The sequence below is a fragment of the Prunus avium genome, chromosome 7 (assembly GCF_965620075.1).
Source record: "Prunus avium chromosome 7, drPruAviu1.hap1.1, whole genome shotgun sequence".
Taxonomy (NCBI): domain Eukaryota; kingdom Viridiplantae; phylum Streptophyta; class Magnoliopsida; order Rosales; family Rosaceae; genus Prunus; species Prunus avium.
In genome coordinates, this window is record NC_142290.1 from 21703961 (window position 1) to 21727040 (window position 23080).

The 23080-nt window shown below is 36.8% G+C and overlaps 1 protein-coding gene and 1 pseudogene across 2 annotated transcripts; one reads left to right on the top strand and one right to left on the bottom strand.

Annotated features, from left to right (window-relative positions):
• Nucleotides 1–1519: 1519 nt before the first annotated feature.
• On the bottom strand, nt 1520–11943 carry LOC110748757 (amino acid transporter AVT1A-like; annotated as a pseudogene). Its single transcript, XR_002525520.2, has 12 exons — nt 10815–11943; nt 9692–9978; nt 9275–9489; nt 8933–8956; nt 8659–8838; nt 8328–8547; nt 8103–8236; nt 8002–8012; nt 7736–7890; nt 7416–7459; nt 2232–2294; nt 1520–1906 (listed from the first exon to the last, which is right to left on the bottom strand). The product of XR_002525520.2 is annotated as an amino acid transporter AVT1A-like (transcript).
• LOC148293127 (uncharacterized) lies at nt 2768–4515 on the top strand. The gene has a single exon (XM_088244823.1). The coding sequence runs from the start codon at nt 3265–3267 to the stop codon at nt 4087–4089; it is 825 nt and encodes a 274-aa protein (XP_088100949.1). The 5' UTR covers nt 2768–3264; the 3' UTR covers nt 4090–4515.
• Nucleotides 11944–23080: the final 11137 nt, after the last annotated feature.

Here is a 23080-nt window from a genome sequence, read left to right on the forward strand (position 1 = left end):
CCTATTGTTAGCTATTGTTTTCCTACAAACACTTGACCTAACTTAGGCATCGAAGGGTCTTTGGCCAACACCTCCTGGGTGTGGTGTTTTACTCCATATTGTTTTGCAGGGAGAAAGAGAAGCGAAGAGGAAGACGAAATCTTCAGAAGAATATTCTTGTGGGACGAAAATCGCTCCCACAATTGATGTAACCAGATGCCATGGCCATTAAATAATATAGGGAAATTTATCATCAATAAAGGGAATTGCTTGGAATTGATATGCTAAGGGATTGGGTAGGATTGGTTAAGGTGAAATCGGATGCTCTAGTGTCTCTCTCTTTTTTTGGTCTGGTAGTGTCTCTCTCTTGGTTCTCCTAAATCCGTTGTGTCGTGCAACTCTGTCTTTAGTTTTAATTTCTTTCTTTAATTTTAGTTTTTCTCAATTACAAATTCAATTCAATTTCATCCATTAAAGTTTCTCAATTTAAAATTAGTTTTAGTTTAATTGGTAGGAATATTAAGAATTAAATCAATCCTTGTGGGACAATATCTGTGTTTACTTAGCTATACTATCTTTTGATTTGTATACTTACGAGCATTAAAATTTGATTAATTTGATAAACCTAAATTTCGCAACCCCCCCAAATAAAAAAAAAACAATGGTTCCTATACATATATAGCAGGTCATATTTTGATTATATAGCTGCAGCTCATATTTTGAAGAATAACAGACTATATAGCCATTGTAGTGGGCCTCCAATGCAAGTATTGTTGGTTGGTTGAAAGCATACCCTACATTTCATAATAATTTCATTGACAATTATATATTACATGTTTATAGTCCCACTTTAGACAGTTAATATAGAGTAAAAAAAGGAAAGTAACGCCATAGTAGCCGATTAATCCTCCAATAATATTCAAAATCAATGCCCTTTTTATAGTCTATTAATTATTGTTCAAGGATTGAATTTTCTTTTAAAAACTTGTGTTATGGTTCCCCTCCCCCCTCCCCACCCCAACACACACAATCCTAGCTCCGTCCCTACTCCGGGCATGAGTACACTTTGTTCCATTTTTAGAATACAATTATGTCGCCTATTGTAAAAAATAAAAAATAAAAAATAAAAAGTTCAAAATTTTAGATGCCAACTGAGGCGACAAATTTTTTTTCTGAATCCTCTCTAAATCTAGTTTATTTCTAGTACTGGTGTGTCGCCTATAACATCATTTGTGATTAAAATTTTAGAAAACTTATGCTTTAGTTGTTGGGAAAGTTTATCCCACATTGAAAAGTTAAAAGACCTAGCCTAATTTTAGCTAATCATTCCTATTGCCAATTGGTTTTGAGGTGGAACCTCAACTTTCTTCCCTAGTATATTATTACATATAAATTATTTTGTCGTGGGAAAGAAAAGCTCAAAAAAACAAATCATAGGTGATTTACTTGCAAAGCACAAGCCTAGAGAATGTTCGTAATTGAAAAGGTAAGACCCCTTCAATTTTGCTACTTGCCCTAGTTCAAGCAAGAGTGATGAGATTGTTCAATTAATCAATTTGAATTACTCAAGTAATATGGAATGAGAAGGAAGAAGTTAGTGAGATACAAGCCACTGTATAATAAAAGTCTTCACCCTATCCCCAATCTCTAACCACAATCAGTCCATTCAAGACCAAAATGGAAAAAGAAAACAAAAAAACAAAACAAGAGAAAAAGAAAATTCAAGTACAATACCTATAAGGCTATCTAAAATTATAGGTAGAACGCATATATGTGGCGCAGGAGCAGCAAAGCAAAGCACCGGTATTATTAACTGTCGAACCACTTGAATATTTCAATAGCTCTTCATAATTTTTGAGACTGAAGAATATGTACCAAGGGTTGCGGCAATTCTGCCCAAAGCAGCAACTGTGGTACTAGAAACAACCTAAATAACCACAAAAGAAAGCATTAAGAAGCTTATCTCATGCATTTTGTTCTCTGTTTGTGGCTCGGCGACTATATTAGAGTCAGTTTCAAATTAGTTCTTATCAATCCCACCTATCTAGATGAGACTTGTATAAAACACAATATGTTAGACTGTTGTTCATTTTAATAAGTTCAATCGCAATATTTATAAGTTCACTACACAGCGACTAGGACACTTGTTCAATTTAATTGGAATAATCCAGTCCAATCCAAGCCACCAAATGAGCCAAAGAAAATGCAAGATGCAATATTGAGTAAAAACTTAAGGTGTAGAGTTCCCTTACCTGTACCGTTGTAGCTTTCCTTCCTGCTATTTTCAGAAAGCATAGCGACGGCACTATTACTGACTACACCAAAGCCACACATATCAAATTGATTATTATTATTATTATTATTATTATATGTGTTTTCAAATATTTAATATCAACACCAAAAGAAAACGAGAAGGAACAAACAGAAGATAAGAGATGCTACCCAAAAAAAAAAAAAAAAACTCATGTCAATTTGCACAAACTCATATCACAATTTTCAGTCTATCAACAGACCATGTCAATTTGCACAAACTATTTCTCAATCAAAACTAGTCTTGAGGAAGAAGAATCCAGAGAAAGAAAGAAAATAAGACAGAGATCAGAAATCTGGCCTTATTAGTCTCCATTGCTGAGGATGTAAGGCATAATGACCATGTTTGGTGACTGGTATAAAATTGAATTATGATGTAGAAGTGGATCGCACTAAATTACATTGGATTGGAGATGATAACAGTAATCTAGTGATGCATTTGGTACTACATATGATTAAAGGGCTGGATTAACTGAAATATGCTATTACACGGTGATGCAGGACGCGTAGGACCTAAATTTATTAGTTTCCTAGATTCTCTAGTTTTCCAAGTTCTAGTAGGATTTCTACTTTTCCAGATTTCCAGATTTCTAGTTTAAAGTTTCCTTTTTTATTTGGGTTAGGATTTCTATTTAAGCAAGGGATTTTTATCCTATTATGTCTAGGTTTTAGTTTGCTATAAAAACCCCCATGTAGTTCTTTAAAATGGAGATTTGAATGTTGAGTAAACCTTTTCCTAGAACTCTCTGATTTCGTCCCTTCGATCTATATTTCTTCTCCTCGATCCCCGATATTCTTCTTTGTTCTACTGTTTCTGCCCTTTATCTCGTCTTTTCGATCTATATTTCTTCTCCTCGGTCTCTTATATTCTTCTATGTTCTATTGTTTAAGTGCTTAATCTAATACCTACGGGCTGTACTACATCAATTGGTAATCAGAGCCTTCCCTCACTTTCGTTTGCGTTTGATCTCTGCCATGGCACCCCAAACCGTGGCTAGCCTTGGGGAACAATTTCATGCATTCCAAGACAAAGTTTCCCACGATATCGCTGGCATGGAAACCCAACTCTCCAAACTCAGTGCTGACCTCAAAGACGAGTTGGTACAGGCTCACACACATCGTGCGACGACGGACCTTGCCATCACCAAACTCCAAGACTCCGTTCAATTGGTCATCAATCACTTTCGGGCTGGACACGCTGAACCTTCTTCTACCTCAGCGGTGCTCTCGTGTTCGTCTACGCCACCGCCACAAAGTGGCCTTTTGCCCACTCCACCGGTGGATCAGAAATTCAAGGCCATGCCATACGGCATGTCGCATAGCTCAATTGGGCTCTCACTCGACACGCCCAAGGCTCAATTGGAGCCCCCTTTTTCTTTTGGGACTATGCCACCGCTCCATTATACCCAACACACAACGGGCCCTCCTCCAGTGACTACTCCGGCTCCTACCCTGCCACCCATTCCACATGCTCAGTACACTCATACCCCTCGCCGTTTTGACAACGATGTCATCAGCCACATCAAGCCTAACGCTTCTACTTTTGATGGTCGTGGGGATCCTACGATGTTTCTTGATTGGGTTCAAGCCATGGAAGATTATTTCGCCTGGTACGACTTGACAGATGCTCATAAACTTCGCATTGGTAAGATGACGCTACAGGGAGCCGCTAGAAAATATTGGAATTCTGTGGAGGAGCAACTATACCAATTTGGACAGCCGCCTGTGACTCTATGGGACGAGATGAAATTAAAGCTTCGTGATCGGTTCATAATTGTATATCATTTTGTACCATTCTAGCTTATGATTTGATTATGTTATTGAGTTAAACTTGTGCTTTTAATTCATTTTCTATTTTGATAAGTCCATAATTTCATACACTTGCATGCCTTCTTTACTTAGTGATTTTGCTTAGTTTCTCTTTATTTTGAGTCACTTACCTATGTTTGTGTGTTTTGTAGGTTAAGATAGCAAGAGATAACATTTGATGCAATCCATGCATGTTAAGGGCTGATTGGCATATGAGGAATATGAGCTTAAAGACAAACACATTTTGGCTACAACCCCTTTCCAGCCCAATTTCGTAGGTCAACTTCTTGGCCTTGGATCAGCATGCTATGGGGCTCGAATGAGGTGAAGATCTTCATGAAACTTGTTCCAATGGGTGTCTACTACAACATATCCAAAATTCAGCCCAATTGAACATTTGTGGAGTGCTCAGCCCGTCCAACACCCAACCTTGCTCAGCAAGATTTGCAGCTGCCAGCATTTAGTCATGTGCCTCCTTTTAGCCATGTGCCTCACCCCAGCTGCAACTGACTTTGTACCCAACATAATGAGTGAAGTTGGGAGGCTTTCCAGCTATGAATTTCTGAATGAGCAAGTTGGTACATGCTGGAGTTATTATAGAGAAAGCATGCGGATGCATGGGAAGCAAAGAGAAAGGAGAGAGAGAAGAATGAGGAATGATGAGAGGCATTTTGCTTCAGCCTTTGAACATGGGAATTGAATTGGCAGATCACTTTGGAGCTGGAAATCAGGTTTTAATTGAAAGAAGAAGCATGTGCATGCATGTGAATCAAAAAGGAAAGAAAAGATGAAATGAAGTCAATTCCAGTCTCTGTTCGGCTGCCAACTTGCAAGGCCCAAAATACACACTTCTACTGCTCCGATGGGAATACTTTCTTCATAGAAGTTGTTCCAATGGGTGTCTAGTATAACATATCCAAATTTGAGCCCCATTGGATACGTTTTGAAACCTCTGGCCTTCCTACACCAAGCCTGGTTCAGAAAACTCGTTTTTCAGCAACCAAAAGGCAACCACATGGGTTGGCAGCAAAGGCAGCCACATCTGATCACCTTTGAACCCATGTGAAGATGCTTGAGGTGCAGCAGCAAAAGATGAAGGATGGTGTGGGAATCCATCATGATGTTCCTCCCTCTTAGCCCTATAAATAGAGAAGCCTTCAAGCTTCAAAACACACCCCAAGGGGGGGAGCTCTCAAACACTTCTCTAGAGCTCCCTTCCCTTCTCTCCCTCAAATTCTCTTAGTTTCCTTTCTAGTTTTCAATTGTTGTAATGAAATATTTGTGCTGAAATTCTCCTTAAGTTTTTCAAGTTCTATTTTACTTTTATTTGTAATGTACATTCTTTCTTAAGTATTTAAGTTTAATTAGTTTCCAAGTTTCAATTATGATTTTGGTTCTTATTCATTATGCTTATAAGTTAATATGCTAGTTTGAATGATTGATCACCATTTAGGCTTGCATGTTAGCTATCTTGGTTTGAATTAAGAGTAGACACCATGCTTTAATTCGAATTGAACTATGAATAGGAAGAGTATGTATGGACATTCGACAATAGGGATTACATACATGCTTGGTTGTTTAAATTGTTCTTCTATGCTTAATGGGTTCCTAATGCTTAGTTTTAGGTTAGACAACAAATGATCAAATTAGGGAATTAGGAACACAAGGTTATGACCAAACACCATGGCTTAATCATACTTTAGCTAGAATCAATCCGTTAATCTAATTGAACTTGGGAACTTATTTGCTTGAGTTATTTCATTCTTTCTTGTTTTATTTATTTTCTTTTTTTCATTTCTATTTTGTGTAGGGGAAACAAATTGGATCATTCAATCACCAATCCTCGTGGGATCGACCTCGCACTTACATATGCTATACTACCAAACGGCTCGTGCACTTGCGAGTATCACAAGTTGAGGATGCAGTTGAAACCATTTTGGTGCAGCTGAATTGAAGCAACACTTCGCGAACAATATCTTCCCACCTTTTGTCGCCATCAATTATATGAACAATTATGGACCCTTTCACAAGGCAGTTCGACCGTTACTGAATTCCACGCTCGTTTTATCGAACACAAGATACGTGCGGGGATTCGTGAAGAACCCGACATCACTATGTCTCGCTTTATCCATGGTCTTCGTGACGATATCAAGTGTGAAGTCCGGCGGTTCCGTCCGCATACTTTGGAAGATGCATATTGTCATGCATTGGAAGCTGAGACATATTTGTCGCCACAACATTCAGGATATTCTGGTCAACTTGCAATCGCCAACCAAACTCTTCCCACTACGGATATGCATACCGGGTTTTCAGGACCATCTAAACCGCTTGCACCACCACCTAACAAAGGACCGGCTGTTTCTACTAATGCTCGCATTGAATGTTTCCATTGCCATGCGAACTTTAACTATCAACACTCCCGCTAGTGAGCTTTGTGAGATTGTGGAGCCTCACGAAGGTGTCTATGATCCGGACATTTATGATTGCTGACCCTCGTCCCCTATTATTCATACTTGTAGTCGGCGTTGTTGTCATTAATTTACCTTTTGCGGTTGTTTACTCGTCGGAGTCGAGTTCTTTTCGCCGGAAGAGAATGATGCAGGATGCGTAGGACCTAAATTTATTAGTTTCCTAGATTCTCTAATTTTCCAAGTTCTAGTAGGATTTCTACTTTTCCAGATTTCCAGATTTCTAGTTTTAAGTTTCCTTTTTTATTTGGGTTAGGATTTCTGTTTAAGCAAGGGATTTTTATCCTATTATGTCTAGGTTTTAGTTTGCTATAAATACCCCCATATAGTTCTTTAAAATGGAGATTTGAATGTTGAGTAAACCTTTTCCTAGAACTCTCTGATTTCGTCCCTTCGATCTATATTTCTTCTCCTCGATCCCCGATATTCTTCTTTGTTCTACTGTTTCTGCCCTTTATCTCGTCTTTTCGATCTATATTTCTTCTCCTCGGTCTCTTATATTCTTCTATGTTCTATTGTTTAAGTGCTTAATCTAATACCTACGGGCTGTACTACATCACACAGCCTAGCAGGATTAGACATAATCCAATCCAACTTAATCCCAACCTTTTGGTGGGATTCATAATCCTACTACATTTGGGCCTAGTACGATTACGGAGACCTCACCTAACATATTGATGATTAACACTTAACAGAGGAGACCTCACCTAACATGTACAGAGTAGCCTGGTTTTAGTTCTAAGATTAGATTTCATAATTGGTTATGGCACTGTTGACTTCAACTACATATAGTTTGCGTCATTTTATGAACTGCAGCTATGCAATTGCTGAACAGAGGTGTATGCTTACCACAAGAATACTAAGTAGAGAGCCTATCAAAGCCATCACAAGACCTGAAATAAGAAAAATACAACTGAGGTAATTAGGTTTACAAAATTTGACTGGCACAGGTAATAAATGCATAAAAGATAGCAGTGCAATAGTTTCAACATTTTTGTTTGAATTATAAGGTTTTGAACAATTAAATCAGTTCATTATCGGACTAGGGGAGAGTGAGCAGACATCGGATGATTAATTTCTATTTCTCGTTATCGTGGAATTCGTCTAAGTTCTACAGTGACCTAGCTGAAAGGTTTCAATTGAAGTGAGTGCTTGAAGCCAAAACTTACCAAAGAAAGGTATAAGAAAGGCAGCACCAACAGAAGAAATGACAAGTGCAGTTCTTAAAACAATGAAACACCAGGTACTATTAGAAAGTCCAACCGGCAGCAGCTCCTCAATACCCCATGCTAATGGGTTCATCAACAGGGCATATTTGCTCAATGTTAAGGAAGCAAATAAAAGCTAACCACAGAATTATCAGATTATATCGACTAATATAATATCGAGAGTAACGCACACATACACATACAGTCTAAAAGGATATTTACTCAATGGGTTGATAACCTGTGAAAAAACAAAAAGCAACAAAAATGAGCTCAGAAAGCACATATTTTCACCAAATATGAAGAGAGAATCCACAAATCTTAGACTTACTGTTGTCCACAGTGCAACTTTGGACAGAAGCATGTGGTGGCATGTTTAAAGTTATCTGGGACAATGTTTGTTGACCAAACATGACATATCCCATGACTGCAACACTCCCAAATAAGAGCACACACAATATAAAACTGCACAAGAGACAACGTGCGAGGCATATAAGAAAGAAGTTCAAGGCATGTGTATGTACGTACGAAAATGAGCAAAGCATTATAGGTTCACCGTATTATCATCGCCTTGCTAAATTGTCGTCTGTCTGCCATGGATTGATAAATGTTTGGAAACACAGTATGCCCAGCAAAGCAAAACCCATACACACCAATTACAAGTGGAATTCCATTCCAGTTCACTGCTTGAGCATTGTGATGAAACACAATCCCACCAGCGGTACCAAGTAAAATTACACACAGAACAATCAAAAGTGTGGCAATCACCCCACCAGCTGCCAAAAGAAAACAACTAAGAGTTGAGTTGATTGCATCGGAAATGAAATCATTCACATTTGCGAAGCTTGGAAACAATGTGGCATTTGTACAGAAGAAGTTTGCAAAACCTGAAAGGAAGGAAAGCAAACGAAGATCCCTCAACCACACACTTGGTAGAACAATGAGGGCAGTTACTATTCCAAATAAGTGCAAGGAGTCCAGCTGAAAACCAGCCCAATTAGGGATGTTCCTGGGAATAGCCTGCTGAGATTATCTCCTTCCAAAATAATGAATTCTACACAATAAGACTACATATATGGAAAAGAAATATTTTTTAGTATAAACAACTTATGGCTCAAAACTTCAAAAACAATGTAAAACTAGAATCAATGTTTCACTTACATATAGTTCTGTGTACAAAACAATCTGCACCATTATCAGAAGACGCAATGATATCAGAATATATTGAATACAAAATTAATTGACATGGAAGTTCTAACAAAATCTTGCAGAAAGTAAAGCAAATTTATAGATCCAATAAAATTCAATGACACAAATCATCCTCATGACTTGGCCAAATTAGACTGTAAAGTGTTTCAAATAAATTTCTGTATCTTAAAATTGACCAGAAGAAAGATAAGCATTGGTATGTCAGCAAGCAATAACAACCATATTGAACTAGCCTGCCCAACTCTTCATTGCTAATAGTCAAGCCATATATAGTGCCAATAAGTTGCAACTTACAGATATGAAAAGACGCCCATATCTTCCAAAGGCAGCTTCTCCTAAATCTGGATAAGTTGTGATTCCTTCTTTGTTCTCAAAGCAGTATCTCACGAGTACCCCTGTGTAACAACACACAACTGCAAATAGAAGTAGCACCACCAGACCCGCCCAGCCAGCTTCTTTCACTGTAGAAGGTGTTGAAAGAAGCCCAACTCCAGCCATTACATTAATTCCTGTCCAGAAAGATGTGACACAATGAACTCAAGCAAATACAGCCACAACACGAAAGTGTAAACTACAGAGTAAATGCAGACACCAAATAGTTCTCATACTAGGGTTTTGATGTTTTTAAAATCACTACCAACATCAATACCAAATATCATACAAAAACTAAGCAAATCATATTACACACAAAAAATTAAATCAAAAGTATACCATTGAAGATGGTTTGAGTGAAGCTACAGCCACGACCAATAGGTAGTTCTCCCGTCTGCTGCTTATGCAGAGTAGATTTTTCTGACAATAATGATTGGGTTATTGAGATCCTATCCAAATCAGCCTTTGGAGGAGCAGATTCATTGGTAGACAGGAATGAAGACTTTGCAATCAGGTCTAAAATGCCTTTTGAATAATTGTGAAAGTTTGCATAGCTACTAGTTGGAACAAATCCAAGATTTGCAATATTTGGTGATGCTGCGATTGAGTAAGAATCGATTATCTCCCTGTCAAAAAATAACATAAAATACAATGTGATGAAAAATGCGTCTAAGAAATCATTATATAACAACTACTCTGCAAAAATAAATCAAAATTACAACGATGCATAATGTACTAGATATTTTACTTATCCAACAGAGGCGAGACAATCCATGCATGATCAGCCTATTTTAGCTCCCATAGTTGAGTGATTTAGTTTATCTTACAATGAAGTGATTTAGTTCTTGTTGAGCCAACATCCACTCACAAGTCACGCTACTACAGATTAGTTCAGTTGATGTGCCTCATTGAGAACTTAACAGGGCGCCTACGAAGGACCATATAAAGAGGCACATCAACTGAACTGGTTTCTGCTATTCTTTGGTACCTTTGGTAGGCGCCTACGAAGGACCGTTTACCAATGGTATGTGCAATAAGATAAATGTCTTCTTTGGTACAATCTCATGTGGAAAAATAAGCTCTAAATGATGAATTGGAATATGTGAAGTCTTTTGAATTGGTTTCTGCTATTCTATAACCTATCTCCTTCTCCAACACTTTAACTAAAACATTGGTTTCTTGGTGGACCATATTTCTCATTTCTCCCATCTTCTGCATTAGTTTTCCCCACAGCATACAGCACATCTTCTTGCTGATTAAATATTATGCATAATTGAAACAGAGATTGAATTCTTATCACACAATTGGTACAAAATTAACTTAAATTTCAATCCACATAATCTGTTATGACAAAAACAAATCAAATGGCAGGAGATTTCTACGGTGTACATCTCTTGATATCAAAATGGAACCAACTAAGAATGACCCAAGTTATCAAAAGGGGTGAAAGGAAGATGCATACCTGTAACTCTGAGGCCATTTCTGAGAGGTAAAACTAACAGGAGAGGAAACCCCAGCATGGTCACCACCATGGCTGCTACTAGAACTGCTCCCACTCTAAGTCTTGTTCTCCTCAATATCATCGTCTTCATCTTCACTCTCATACAGAAATGGATCCGTTTCTTTCTCCTTATCCTTCTCAGCCATGGTTGGTCAGCAAAAACAAAAAAGAAGACACAGAAACAGAAACAGAGGAGGTGAAAGAATTATTACTAGTACCCTTTTTTTGTTAGATTTTATAAAATGTTGCAATGATGAAGAAGAGTGTAAGAGTGTTTTGTCTTTGTGGGTGGATTAATATGGTAGTGCTGAATAACATTATCGTCTTATAATTATTAGTTCCTTGGTTATGTGTCATTCAAATGACAGTTGCTTACACACGAATGTTCAAAAGAAGACCAAACTATAAGGGAGAGGAGGTTTCTCACACACATACACACACTATCAAGCAGTGGTGGAGCCAGAAAATATATCAAGAGGGATCAACCTCAAATGACAAGAAATAAAACAAAATTGAATGCCAAGCTAAATAAAAAAAAAAAAAACAGATAGTACAAAAACAATAGTATGACTGAAAAAGAAAATTAAAGCTTCGTAAACAAAAGGTGCAAAGAAATAATTAAATTGCTAAATAATTATATAAAGCAACAAACTGAAATCTCACATCCAATATAAATAAATATTCAGCACTACAAAAATGTTATAACATGTCAACTATCTAGGCAAATGATATTGAAAACATATAAACATAGGGAAATAACCCAAATGATCTAATATCCAGGCAGTGTAGGTCTCAAACTATATAGAACTTGTGACTTGGAAGCTCGACTTTCCTTGATGAGCCTAAGATTGCCTTTTTGGTATGAGCCACAATAATCACATCAATTTGCTAAAATGCAAACGTATGAATTAAAGAGTTAACTAATGCACATGGAACTAAGACTAAGCAAAATTCAGATAATAGATGATGCCTTAAATAATCTCTAATGTTTAATAACATATATAATGATGAAAATTTAAAACTCACATACATGAAGGGTAGACAATCCTAGGATAGTAAGCATGAGAGAGGAGGTAATAAGCAGGGCTTCCGATGTAGATCTAGATGTACAGATGAGGAATGAAAATCAAGCAATTCATAGAAAATTACAGCACTCTTTCTGCAGTACGACATCAAGTGAACATCCAATTGTCACTTAGTAAGAGAAAGCACAAGGTCAGCAAAAAATTAGAGAGACTAAAAGGAAACTAAAGAAACTAATAGAGGCTTTTATTGTTTGGTTGTTAGGTAGCTTTCATTAAAACCCCAAAAAAGAGGCAACCTTCACACGCATTTAGTAGAATACTGACAAGAAAAAAAAAATCAATCATAACAAGCTTCCAAAGATTATATTCATAAATCAATGGGGCTACAGGAGGATGAGAAATCCTCACACCCCCCATCCCACACGACCAAGACTACAAACAAAAGCAAAAAAACCACATAAAAAAAGAAGAATCTGGGCTAAACAAAGGCAAACAAAGCAACACTCCAGAGCCCATAAAAAAATTAATTAAAAAAAAGAGACTTAAGACTGACATCATAGCACATTCAGGAATCCGAATACGAAAACAAGATGCAACTTGTAGACACAAGAACCAACTCAGAAAAATAAAAAAAATCAATTGGAAAAGAAAAAAAAACCAAAAATTGATGAATGCAGCAGTAAACTCAAAATTAAACTAACATTACCAAATCTACATCTAGTTCAACACTAATATGAAATCCTCACCTTGTCTCCAAATTAATGGTCCAAATACAAATTAAAAAGTTGAAAACCTGCACAGACCATAGCCCAATATTAAAACCTAAAACTTACAATATAAATTAGAAAACTCAACCCTTGAATAATTAAAATTATTTTTTGGCATTGGGAGAGTGATGCCCGTAAGGATGCCCATTAGAGCATGTCCAGCAGCAGGGGTTGGGGGGGGCCTGGGGGCGGGCTGGAGCAAAAACCCATTTCCAGCAATATAATCCAGCCCGGGCAGAAGGTGGGACCCAGCGAACTGGGCTGGCCCGAGGGCAAGGCGAGCCCCAGGTCCAAAACTCGGGGGGCGGACATCATCAATGACGTCAGCCCTGCACTGCTCCAACGGTAATGGGCCACGTGTCGTCGTCTGGGCGCTCCGATTGTTATTTTCTCTCCAATCCAACGGCTTTCAATATTTTTGCAATAAAAATATGAAAAAAATTCCGAAATTTTTTTTAAAAATTACCAAAAATACTGGAATTTTTTTCTATAAATACCTACAAATACTCTTCACTTTCAACACCAAATCCTCATACATTTTCTTCTACTTCTACTATCATTCACTTTTTACTCAACATTTCATTCACTTTCTAGTTTTATTTTTCCATATAATCTTTATTGCTTCTTCTATCGATGGTGTTGGGGCATGGAGCACCATGGAAGATGTTTTGTTGTGTGAGTGTTGGGTCCAAATTTCTCATTGTCCCATCACGGGCAATGAGATGAAATCAAATCATATGTGGAAAAAATTTCATCAGGAATTTTGTGAAAGGGCAATGGGTTCGACCCGTACGGAAATGGCATTATCTAGTAGGTGGAAAATTCTTAATAAAGAGTTGGCGAAATGGAGAGATGTCTTGGCAAAAAGGATGAACAACTATAGAAGTGGGGAAAACCTTAGCAATGAGGTAAATTATTTGTAATTTTCGTTTTATTAATTTCTATGTCATATTAATTTTTATTTAAATGTTTCTTGCAATTTATATATTTTATTAATATTTCTTGTATTTCCAATATTTATTTAAATGTTTATTGTAATATTTATATTTTGTTAATATTTATTGCATTTCTAATAAATTGTTAAAATTTCTTGCATTTCCATTAATTTTTATTTTTTATACATGTTGCATTGACAATATTTTTTAAAGTTTGTTGCATTTCCATTATTTTTTTTTATAGATTATGCAAGCACAAATGTGGTTTGGTGCTACTGGGCAAGGCAAAAAAAGCTTCAATCATACCCAATGTTGGGAGGCAGTGAAGAATTGTAAGAGATTCCAAATTATTCTAACGGGTCCAGAGGTGGTGTTGAACGAAACGCCACTCCATGAGACACCGACATCGAATTCACCTATGGATTCCCCGATGAGTCAAGACTCACCTATCGAAAGGGAGCCTAGGCCTATTGGGAGGAAAGCGGCGAAGGCGAAGAGAGGGAGTAATTCTACCAAGAATGCATCTAAATTTTTGGAGGACATTTCAAAGCACCAAGCCATGAGGATTGAAATGGATATGAAACAACAAGAGCATGATATGGCAATTCAACTAGAATATGCAAAAGAAAGGGAGTATATATGCAAAGAAAAGGAGTATGTACGCCAAGAAAACATTGAAAAAAAGGATCGGGAAACCATGGCCATGAATACAAGCCATATGTCCCCTGAATCAAAACAATTTTGGAAGCTAGAACGAAGGGATGTTATGAGACGAAAGCTTTTTCGTGACGATGGACCTAGCAACACGGATTGGTTAAATGATCAAAACCATTAAGTTAGTTTGCTTGCCTTTCATTTCTTAGTTTGCTTGCCTTTCATTTCATTGTATTTTTTGTTTGTTTAATAAATTAGTGGTAATTCATGTATTTTGTTTTCTTAGTTGTATTGATTTTCTTTTAGTGAATAAAGAAAATATTCAACAAAATTCCTTTTTATTCAAAACATTCCATACATAAAAAACAAACCACAACCAAAGCATACAACATAAAAAAACCACAACCAAAGCATTAAAAAAACAAAGCATAACTAAAAATACAACATGAACATAATAAATTAAAGGCTTTTTATCACAAATGGTCCTTGACGTTTATGAAATTATCACGAATGGTCCTTGAGGTTTTTTTGTGACACTAATAGTCCTTAACGTTTGGACTTTTTATCACAAATGGTCCTTGCTGTCAAAAATTCTGTTAAGTGTATGATGTGGAAGATAAGTGGAGCCCACATGTACAATCACATCGTGACATGTGGATTAAATAAATAAATAAATAAATATATTTTTTTATGAAAATCCATTAAAAAACCATTTAGCCTCTCTCTCTCTCTCTCTCTACTCTCTAAATGGTTTTTTTAATGAATTTTCATAATAAAAAAATATTTATTTATTTATTTAATCCACATGTCACAATGTGATTGTACATGTGGGCTCCACTTATCTTCCACATCATACACATAACAGAATTTTGACGGCAAGGACCATTTGTGATAAAAAGTCCAAACGTTAAGGACTATTAGTGTCACAAAAAAACCTCAAGGACCATTCGTGATAATTTCGTAAATGTCAAGGACCATTTGTGATAAAAAGCCTAAATTAAAAAAACATCTTCACTTCACTTCATTCACCTTCATTGCCTTTCACCGCCCATAAGTGCTCCATCAAGTCAACTTGACGTTGTTCATGAATATACGACGATTGCATCTCCTTGTAGCGATCAATCATACAAGGCATGAAACTACCATCTCGAACCAACGGTTCATGTTGCACTGGTTCTCCATTTGGCCCCATGGGTTTTTCATAAATTCGTGTCAAGGCCGTGTTCATGGGATCTGCCTCATACACTTCATCAGCTAGATAATCATACTCATCCTCCACAATCATGTTGTGGAGGATGATACAAGTCATCATTATGCTCATAAGCACCTCTTCGTCAAATAGACGCGCCGCGCCCCTAATAATAGCCCACCGCGCTTGGAGGATACCAAAGCACCTCTCCACATCTGTTTTGTAACTCTCTTGATAGGTAGCAAATAATTTTTGCTTATGGGATCGGGGATGTGGAATTGATTTGACAAATGTGGTCCACCTTGGGTAGATGCCGTCAGCTAGATAATACCCATTTTGGTAGACGGTATGGTTGATTTCATAGGTGACATTTGGGGCTTCACCACTCAATACATCATTAAACACCGGGGATTGACCCAGGACGTTCAAATCATTTTGAGATCCGGCAACTCCGAAGAAGGCATGCCAAACCCATGTATCGAATCCAGCAACTGCTTCAAGGATGATTGATTTCTGCCCTTTCCTGTTTCCGTAATCCCCTTGCCAAGCAGTTGGACAATTTTTCCATTGCCAGTGCATGCAGTCAATGCTGCCAATCATTCCAGGAAATCCTCGAATCTTAGCTTTTTGTAGAAGCCGTTGCAAGTCCCTGGGCGTAGATCTGCGCAGGTAGTCCCTGGTATACAGAGTTTCCACTGCATCACAGAATCGCACCAAGGCCTCCAAAATAGTGGACTTCCCCATATGGACAACCTCATCCACCTGATCAGCAGATGACCCATACGCTAACATTCATATCACTGTTGTGAACTTTTGCTCGGGAAGAAGTCCCAAATTTCCAGCAGCATTTTTCTTTTGAACAAAGTATTCATCATAATTGCAAATATCATGCACGATTTTATTGAACAAATGGGGTTGCATTCTATATCTTGCTCGAAAATGAACATCAGAGTACAGAGATTGTGGGATAAAATAATCTTCTAGAAGATTCTTACCCCGAGAATGTCTATGTCTGTCCACATTCGGGCGACAGCCTTCACGTGAACCACGGCGGCTCTGGTTTTCTTCCTCAAGCAAAGCCACTGCTATGCCAAGTTGCTCATCTAGTTCTCTCTGCACCCTCTTGCTTGCAGCTCTTCTACGCATTCTTTCTCTAGTTTCTCGCTCTTGTCTCTCCAAAACCTCTTCCATGTCTGCCATTGAGAATGGAGATTGAAATCTAAAATATGAGAAATGGAAATGTAGAGAAGATATGGAAATCTGAGAAATGGAAATGTAGAGAAGATATGGTGTGGGAGGTATGAGGTGAGCCTTTGGTTTTATAGAATAATTTAGGCAGATAGAGATGGCACGTGGCGCAATTTTAGAGGGTGAAAATCTTATCTGAAATTTGAAATTCATTTGAAATTTGAAATTTGACATTTATCTGAAATTTGAATTTTGAAATGTATCTGAAATTTGAATTTTGAAATGTATCTGAAATTTGAAATTCGAAATTTATCTGAAATGTGAAACCGAAAATCTTATCTGATATGAATAGTATTGACACGTAGGAACCCAAAAATCTTACTCGAAAATATTATCCAAAATAATTGTTTAAGTAAAAAAAGTTGTGAAAAAAACAAAAAAATGAATAGTAGTTACCATGGCAAGGGTTTGACTGCTGGAAACACACATAGTTAAAAAAGGCAAGGGCAGCCACTATTCACGTGAATAGTGTCAGCCCTAGCCCCCCCCTTGCCATGGCAAGGGTTTGACTGCTGGAAATGCTCTACTAAACGTTTTGGCTAAGATGGTTTCAGTTTAACAAAATTGAAACCCTAAACTTTCTATTTCAAAGGATGCCCATCACTCACAAATTTGTGCCCACCCACGTTTGGTGTTCGTATCAAAGAGAGAATGAGAGAGAGAGAGAGAGAGAGAGAGAGAGAGCAAGCCGAAGCTATAGAGAAAGAGAATCGAGTGAGAGAGGGAGAGCGAAGGCTGAAACGATTGAGGGAGAGAGAGAGAGATAGAGGGCAGGGATCGAGCTAAATGGGGGTTTCAACTGGGGCTGAGATTTTTGGTATTCGTTTGGTTTTGAAACGAAGCCTGGGAAGGAGATTGAGAGACCATGAGATATAGAGATGAGAGAGACAAATAGGGAGAAGAAAGAGAGAGATACCTGAGAGGAGAGGAGTTGTGTTCGCCGCGCTGTCTCGTCGTCACAGAAGGAGGAGATGAGCGATTTTGGAAGGAGTCGAACTGGAAGAGAGAGAGAGAAAAGAGAAACCCAACCCTAGAATTTTCGATTGATTTGAGGTCAAATTGTGAAAGAGAATTCAATGAGATCGAGTTGATAGGTTTTTGACTTGGTTTGTGGTTCTTCACTTGGATCAACATGAGGGGTTTTTTTTCTTTTCAGATTTAACTTGGATTGGATTGGATTAGTTGAGAATGACACGTCACACATACAGGTAATGCCTTGGGTTTTGCCATCTTGGATTCCTTTGGCAAGCAGGTATTATATTTAATTTTCTTCAACCTCCATACTTTCTAAAATCTATTTCCTTATTTTTTTGGGTATTTAATTATTTAATTATTTATATACCTAGTTCATAGAGAAAAACTCATTGACTTTCCCTATTTGCCTTTCACCCAAACCTTCCTAAGGCAACGAGGTTAACAAAACCACACACTACATATACACAGTTATTAATGGTTCATAAGCTAAATATATTTTTTTTGTTAACCTACAACAGCTCTCTATAAGCACACTAACAAGATGAAGAGAAAAGCTTCAGAAGTAACAATGGAGCAGAAAAAAGCGAAGCAGTATAAAAATAGAAGGTACGTGAGCTTTTCAAAGAGGCGCAGCGGCCTGTTTAGCAAAGGTAAAGACTTCTGCAAAAAGTTCGAAGCAGAAATTGGCATTGTTGTGCTCTCCGAAGCAGGCAGGCCTTATTGGTCCCTAGACAACCCTTCCCTAGACGCCGTCCTCGACCGCTTCATGCAATCAGACCAGGCACCTACTAACACCATTGATTTCAAGGTCAAACCGCAAAAAAAGAGGAAGAGAGAGGAACAAGATAATGAGGTTCAGGGACAACTTGCGGAGGAGGTGAAATCATGTCGAACAGTTAAGGACATGTTTTCGTTGAGAGACAAATACTTGGTGCTTCTTCAGGACTATACTAACAAGACGATGAAAGGTTCACATGTTTTGGAGGAGGGTAAGGCAAAATGTGTCTCGACCTCACCATCAAACCTAAGTTTTGAGGATAATGTTTGGGTGGAAACAATTTCAAGGCATAAAGACATATGTTCTGGTTTAACCCTAAAGCTTGATAGTGAACATGATCACCGTCTTGGGAACAACAATGGTGTCCACGGCGGCCGCAATGACGGGTGGTTTTGGGATGAGATTTTGGAAGATGGTTACACACAAGGTGTTCTGATGGAACCAATATCAAAATCCAAAGACGTTTTGTATGATTCAACCCAAAATTTCGAGAGTGATCGTAATGTGTTTGATACTCATCATGGTAACATCAATGGGGGAGAAGGATCTTCTTGGTGCAAAGATTGGGAGGATGGTAAAGCGCAATGTGCCTTGATGCAACCAATTTCGAAATCCGAAGAGGTCTTGCATAATTCAACCCAAAGTTTGGAGAGTAATCATAATGTTTTTACTGATCAACATGGCAACAACAATGGCGATGATGGAACTTTTTGGGATAGAATTTTGGCATATGATAAGACTCATCAACTAGCAAATTCTGGAGACGTCTTGTTTAATTCAACCCCAAATTTTGAGTGTGATCGTTTTAACAACAAAAACGACGGCGACGACAACAACATATCTTTCTGGGACAAAATTTTGGAAGAGGGTAAGTCGGAATGTGTCTCTTTCCAACCAATATCAGAATCCGAAGACTTCTTGTATAATCCAAGCCTAAATTTCGAGAGTGATGATTGTGGGTTTGATCATTAGGGTACCATTTAGCGAGTCGGTCTTTCCCTATTTTCCCTTAAACAAATACATTTTTAAGATACAAGCCATTCAGTTAAGTCAAGCCAAGTTTGCCTACTGATATTGGAATGGTTTCTTTTAAAATAGGGCCGTATCAATCACATCAGTGAGCCATCTTGTACTATTCACGTTGGGTAATCAGTCCTCATTCTATCATTAACTCATTAATAATATTATTTATATAATACAGTTAAAGCCATCAGTCCCCATTCACATATATTAGTTTTTTTTTTTTTTTTTTGAAAAAGTGCACTAATTTCAAATTAGTGCACTTCCAATATTGATTTCTATTTAATAATTTATAATAATAAAAAATAATTTTGGATGAAATAGTCCAGTATACTTGCTCCTCACCAAGCCTCATCATCTCCATTTCAGGTTGCTCATTTTTCTTCCTCTACTCTTCATTTTGCACCCTTTGCTCTTCAAGTGCTTCTTGCATGGTCTGTACCTCTCTTCATACCCCTCTTTGCTAAGTTACTATCCCATCCCAAGCACATCAACCCATGACACCCCAACTCCAAATCTTCTATGTTTCTTCAATTCGTTTTACTAAAATTAGCTTGCCCAAAATGCTTATATCAGTAAAAAATGGAGGCGGCTTGAAATGTTAGTTCAAACAACTCTAACTTTAAACTTTAGAACAAACTGATATAGAATTTGGCAGCTGATGAGTACCTGCAATTGTAGCATCATCCCATCCTTGTAGAATGCTACCAATTGTAGCAGCAATGGCCACCATCACATCTCCCCTCATCTTTTCACCAATGAATAAATGAGACCCCTAATATCAAACAAACCTGAAAGGAATATCACAAAATTAATAAATCATTTCCACCTAAGATAGACCCAAATCAAACTCACTCATAAGTAACCATTGTCACACCCAAAAACTCACGTGTAAGATCAAGGGAAAAAAAAAGGAAATTAAAAGAGCATACAAACAGCAGAAAACAAAACTTTGAAACCTTTATGCTAGTTCTGAAATAAACATTGAGGTTGAACAAAACCAAGAAATAATAGAACTCAAATTTACAACATGCTTCAAAACCAAACAATTGATACAAAAATAGAAGCAATCAGGAAATCCAACACAACATCAGCTACATAAAAAAAGGTATGTGGAACTAATTGGTGTAATTTTTTTTTTATTAAATTCCAAGTTCAAAAAGTGTTTCAAACTATTAATAAAAGTTTCATATGCTGCAGAAATCTAAAATTTAAGTTAGCTTGAAATTCCACCAAATATTTCATACAACTTAGATTGGATTTTCAAAAAACTCGGTTTAAGAGAAACTTGGACATATCTAAAATGAAATTCAAATACCAATAAAATAAATATGCAAGTAATAAGAAGAATCCAACCATTTCTGCTTACCCCTTCACTGAAAGATTTCTATACACTTCAACAAAATAAAAACCAGCAGATAAGCCAACCACAACATACACTACAACTATTGTTGACCAAACTTTACAAAAACAACTATCGCGCTCACCCAAAAATTTGGATATATCATTAATTAACAAACAGAACGAAGCAAGAAGGTAATAAATATTAAATAATATTAACAAGCACCAACATCCATTATGTGGGAAATTAAATATCAAATGGGCCTTAATTTTGCCTAAATCAAGCGCCTGGGATGTAACATCTAAAAAAAAATCTTTATGTAATAGATTCAAAAACTAAGTGTTGTGTACAAAACAATGAGCAACCAACAATCAGATAAGAAGCTTTTTTTTTCAAGTTTTAAATAAATGAAAAAAAATGAACTACTTAAATCGGATTTGCTTAGAGATGAATTCTACAACTAGAGAGATGCAATATACAGCTTAAATCGGATTTTCAAGTTTCATTAAACCCAACGCCTCTTCAAAACTGATTCTTGCATAATCAAAAAATGAAAGCAGCTCATCACCTACTTTCCCTAATTGCTTTCTCTCACAGCAATAATTCAAAATAAGTGATTTTATTATCTTTTACAAACAGGTTAGGCTTTCAAAAATTTCAAAATAATCACTTATAGCCTCAAATAAGCAATGCCAAACGGGCACTAAGGCGCGAACTAAAGATATTTCTGGAACTTTAATTTAGTCATTTGATTTAATGAATATTCTTTTCCCCGTCGGACTAAGTGAGTGTTGTTAAGTGTGGTTGTGGTCAAAACAGTTTTGAAACCCGTTTTGGATTGTTGTATGATTTGGGCACTACTAAAAAAAACCCCTTGCGCGACCAAACTTTGCGCGACGAAACAAAATTCGTTGCGCAAAGTGACTTTGCGCGACAAATATAAATCATCGTCGCTCAAAGTCTTACGCGACTCAATTTTGCGCAACGAAAAACAAATCGTCGCACAAAGTCACTTTGCGCGACGGCAAAGAATCGTCGCGAAAAGTAACTTTGCGCGACGAATACTAGAATTCGGTGCACAGAGTTTTGCGCGACGAATAGTGATTCGTCTCGCAAAGTATTTACAAAAATAAATAAATAAAAAATTATTTTTTAAAACTTTTGGATGCCTTTGCGCGACGAAATAATAATCTTCGTCTCGCAAAGTCTTTACTAAAATTAAATAAAAAATAAAAAAAAATTTGGATGACTTTGCGCGACGAAATAATAATCTTCGTCTCGCAAAGTCTATACAAAAATAAATAAAATAAAAAAATTATTTTGTTAGAAAAATATATTATTGTAGTTCGGATTGGGTTTTTGTTAGAAAATATATATTTTAAATTGACGATCAAATTGGTTCATTGTATTCATATAGGGTCAAGGAATGTAGCTGTAAAAAATCATCAAAATCGGAGTTAAAATAACTGTTTAATCGTGATTTTTGTTTATAACCATCGAAAAGTTTTGTCCCATTACGTGATCTCTGAATGTTTGTTTTTTCCAATTTTTGGGGTATACGATCTCGAAGTATAAAAAAACAAGTTTGACGGTTGGATCGTTGAAACTGGTTTCATAGAATACATATGCTATTAAAACAATATATTCACTAACAATTAAGAGTTTATTTATACTTTTGTTAAATATAACATAAGATTTTATGGTATCCACTAGTGTAAATATTTTAAATTGACGATCGAAGTGGTTCATTGTATTCATATAGGGTCAAGGAGTGTAGTTGTAAAAAATCATGAAAATCAGAGTTGAAATAACCGTTAAATCGTGATTTTTCGTTTATAACCGTCGAAAAGTTTTATCCTATTACTTAATCTCTGAATGTTTATTTTTTCCGATTTTTGGCGTATATGATCTCGAAGTGTAAACAAACAAATTTGACGGTTGGATCGTTGAAACTAGTTTCGTAGAATGCGTATGCCATGAAAACAATATATTCACTAACAAATAAGAGTTTATTTATACTTTTATTAAATATAACATAAGATTTTGTGGTATCTACTAGTGTAAATATTTTAAATTGACGATCGAATGCAATCATTGTATTCATATAGGGTCAAGGAGTGTAGCTGTAAAAAATCATGAAAATCAGAGTTGAAATAACCGTTAAATCGTGATTTTTCGTTTATAACCGTCGAAAAGTTTTGTCCTATTACTTAATCTCTGAATGTTTATTTTTTCCGATTTTTGGCGTATATGATCTCGAAGTGTAAACAAATAAATTTGACGGTTGGATCGTT

What these genes read in the sequence shown, in the direction of transcription:
- LOC148293127 (XM_088244823.1), top strand. Translation starts at nt 3,265, where the DNA reads ATGGCACCCCAAACCGTGGCTAGCCTTGGGGAACAATTTCATGCATTC.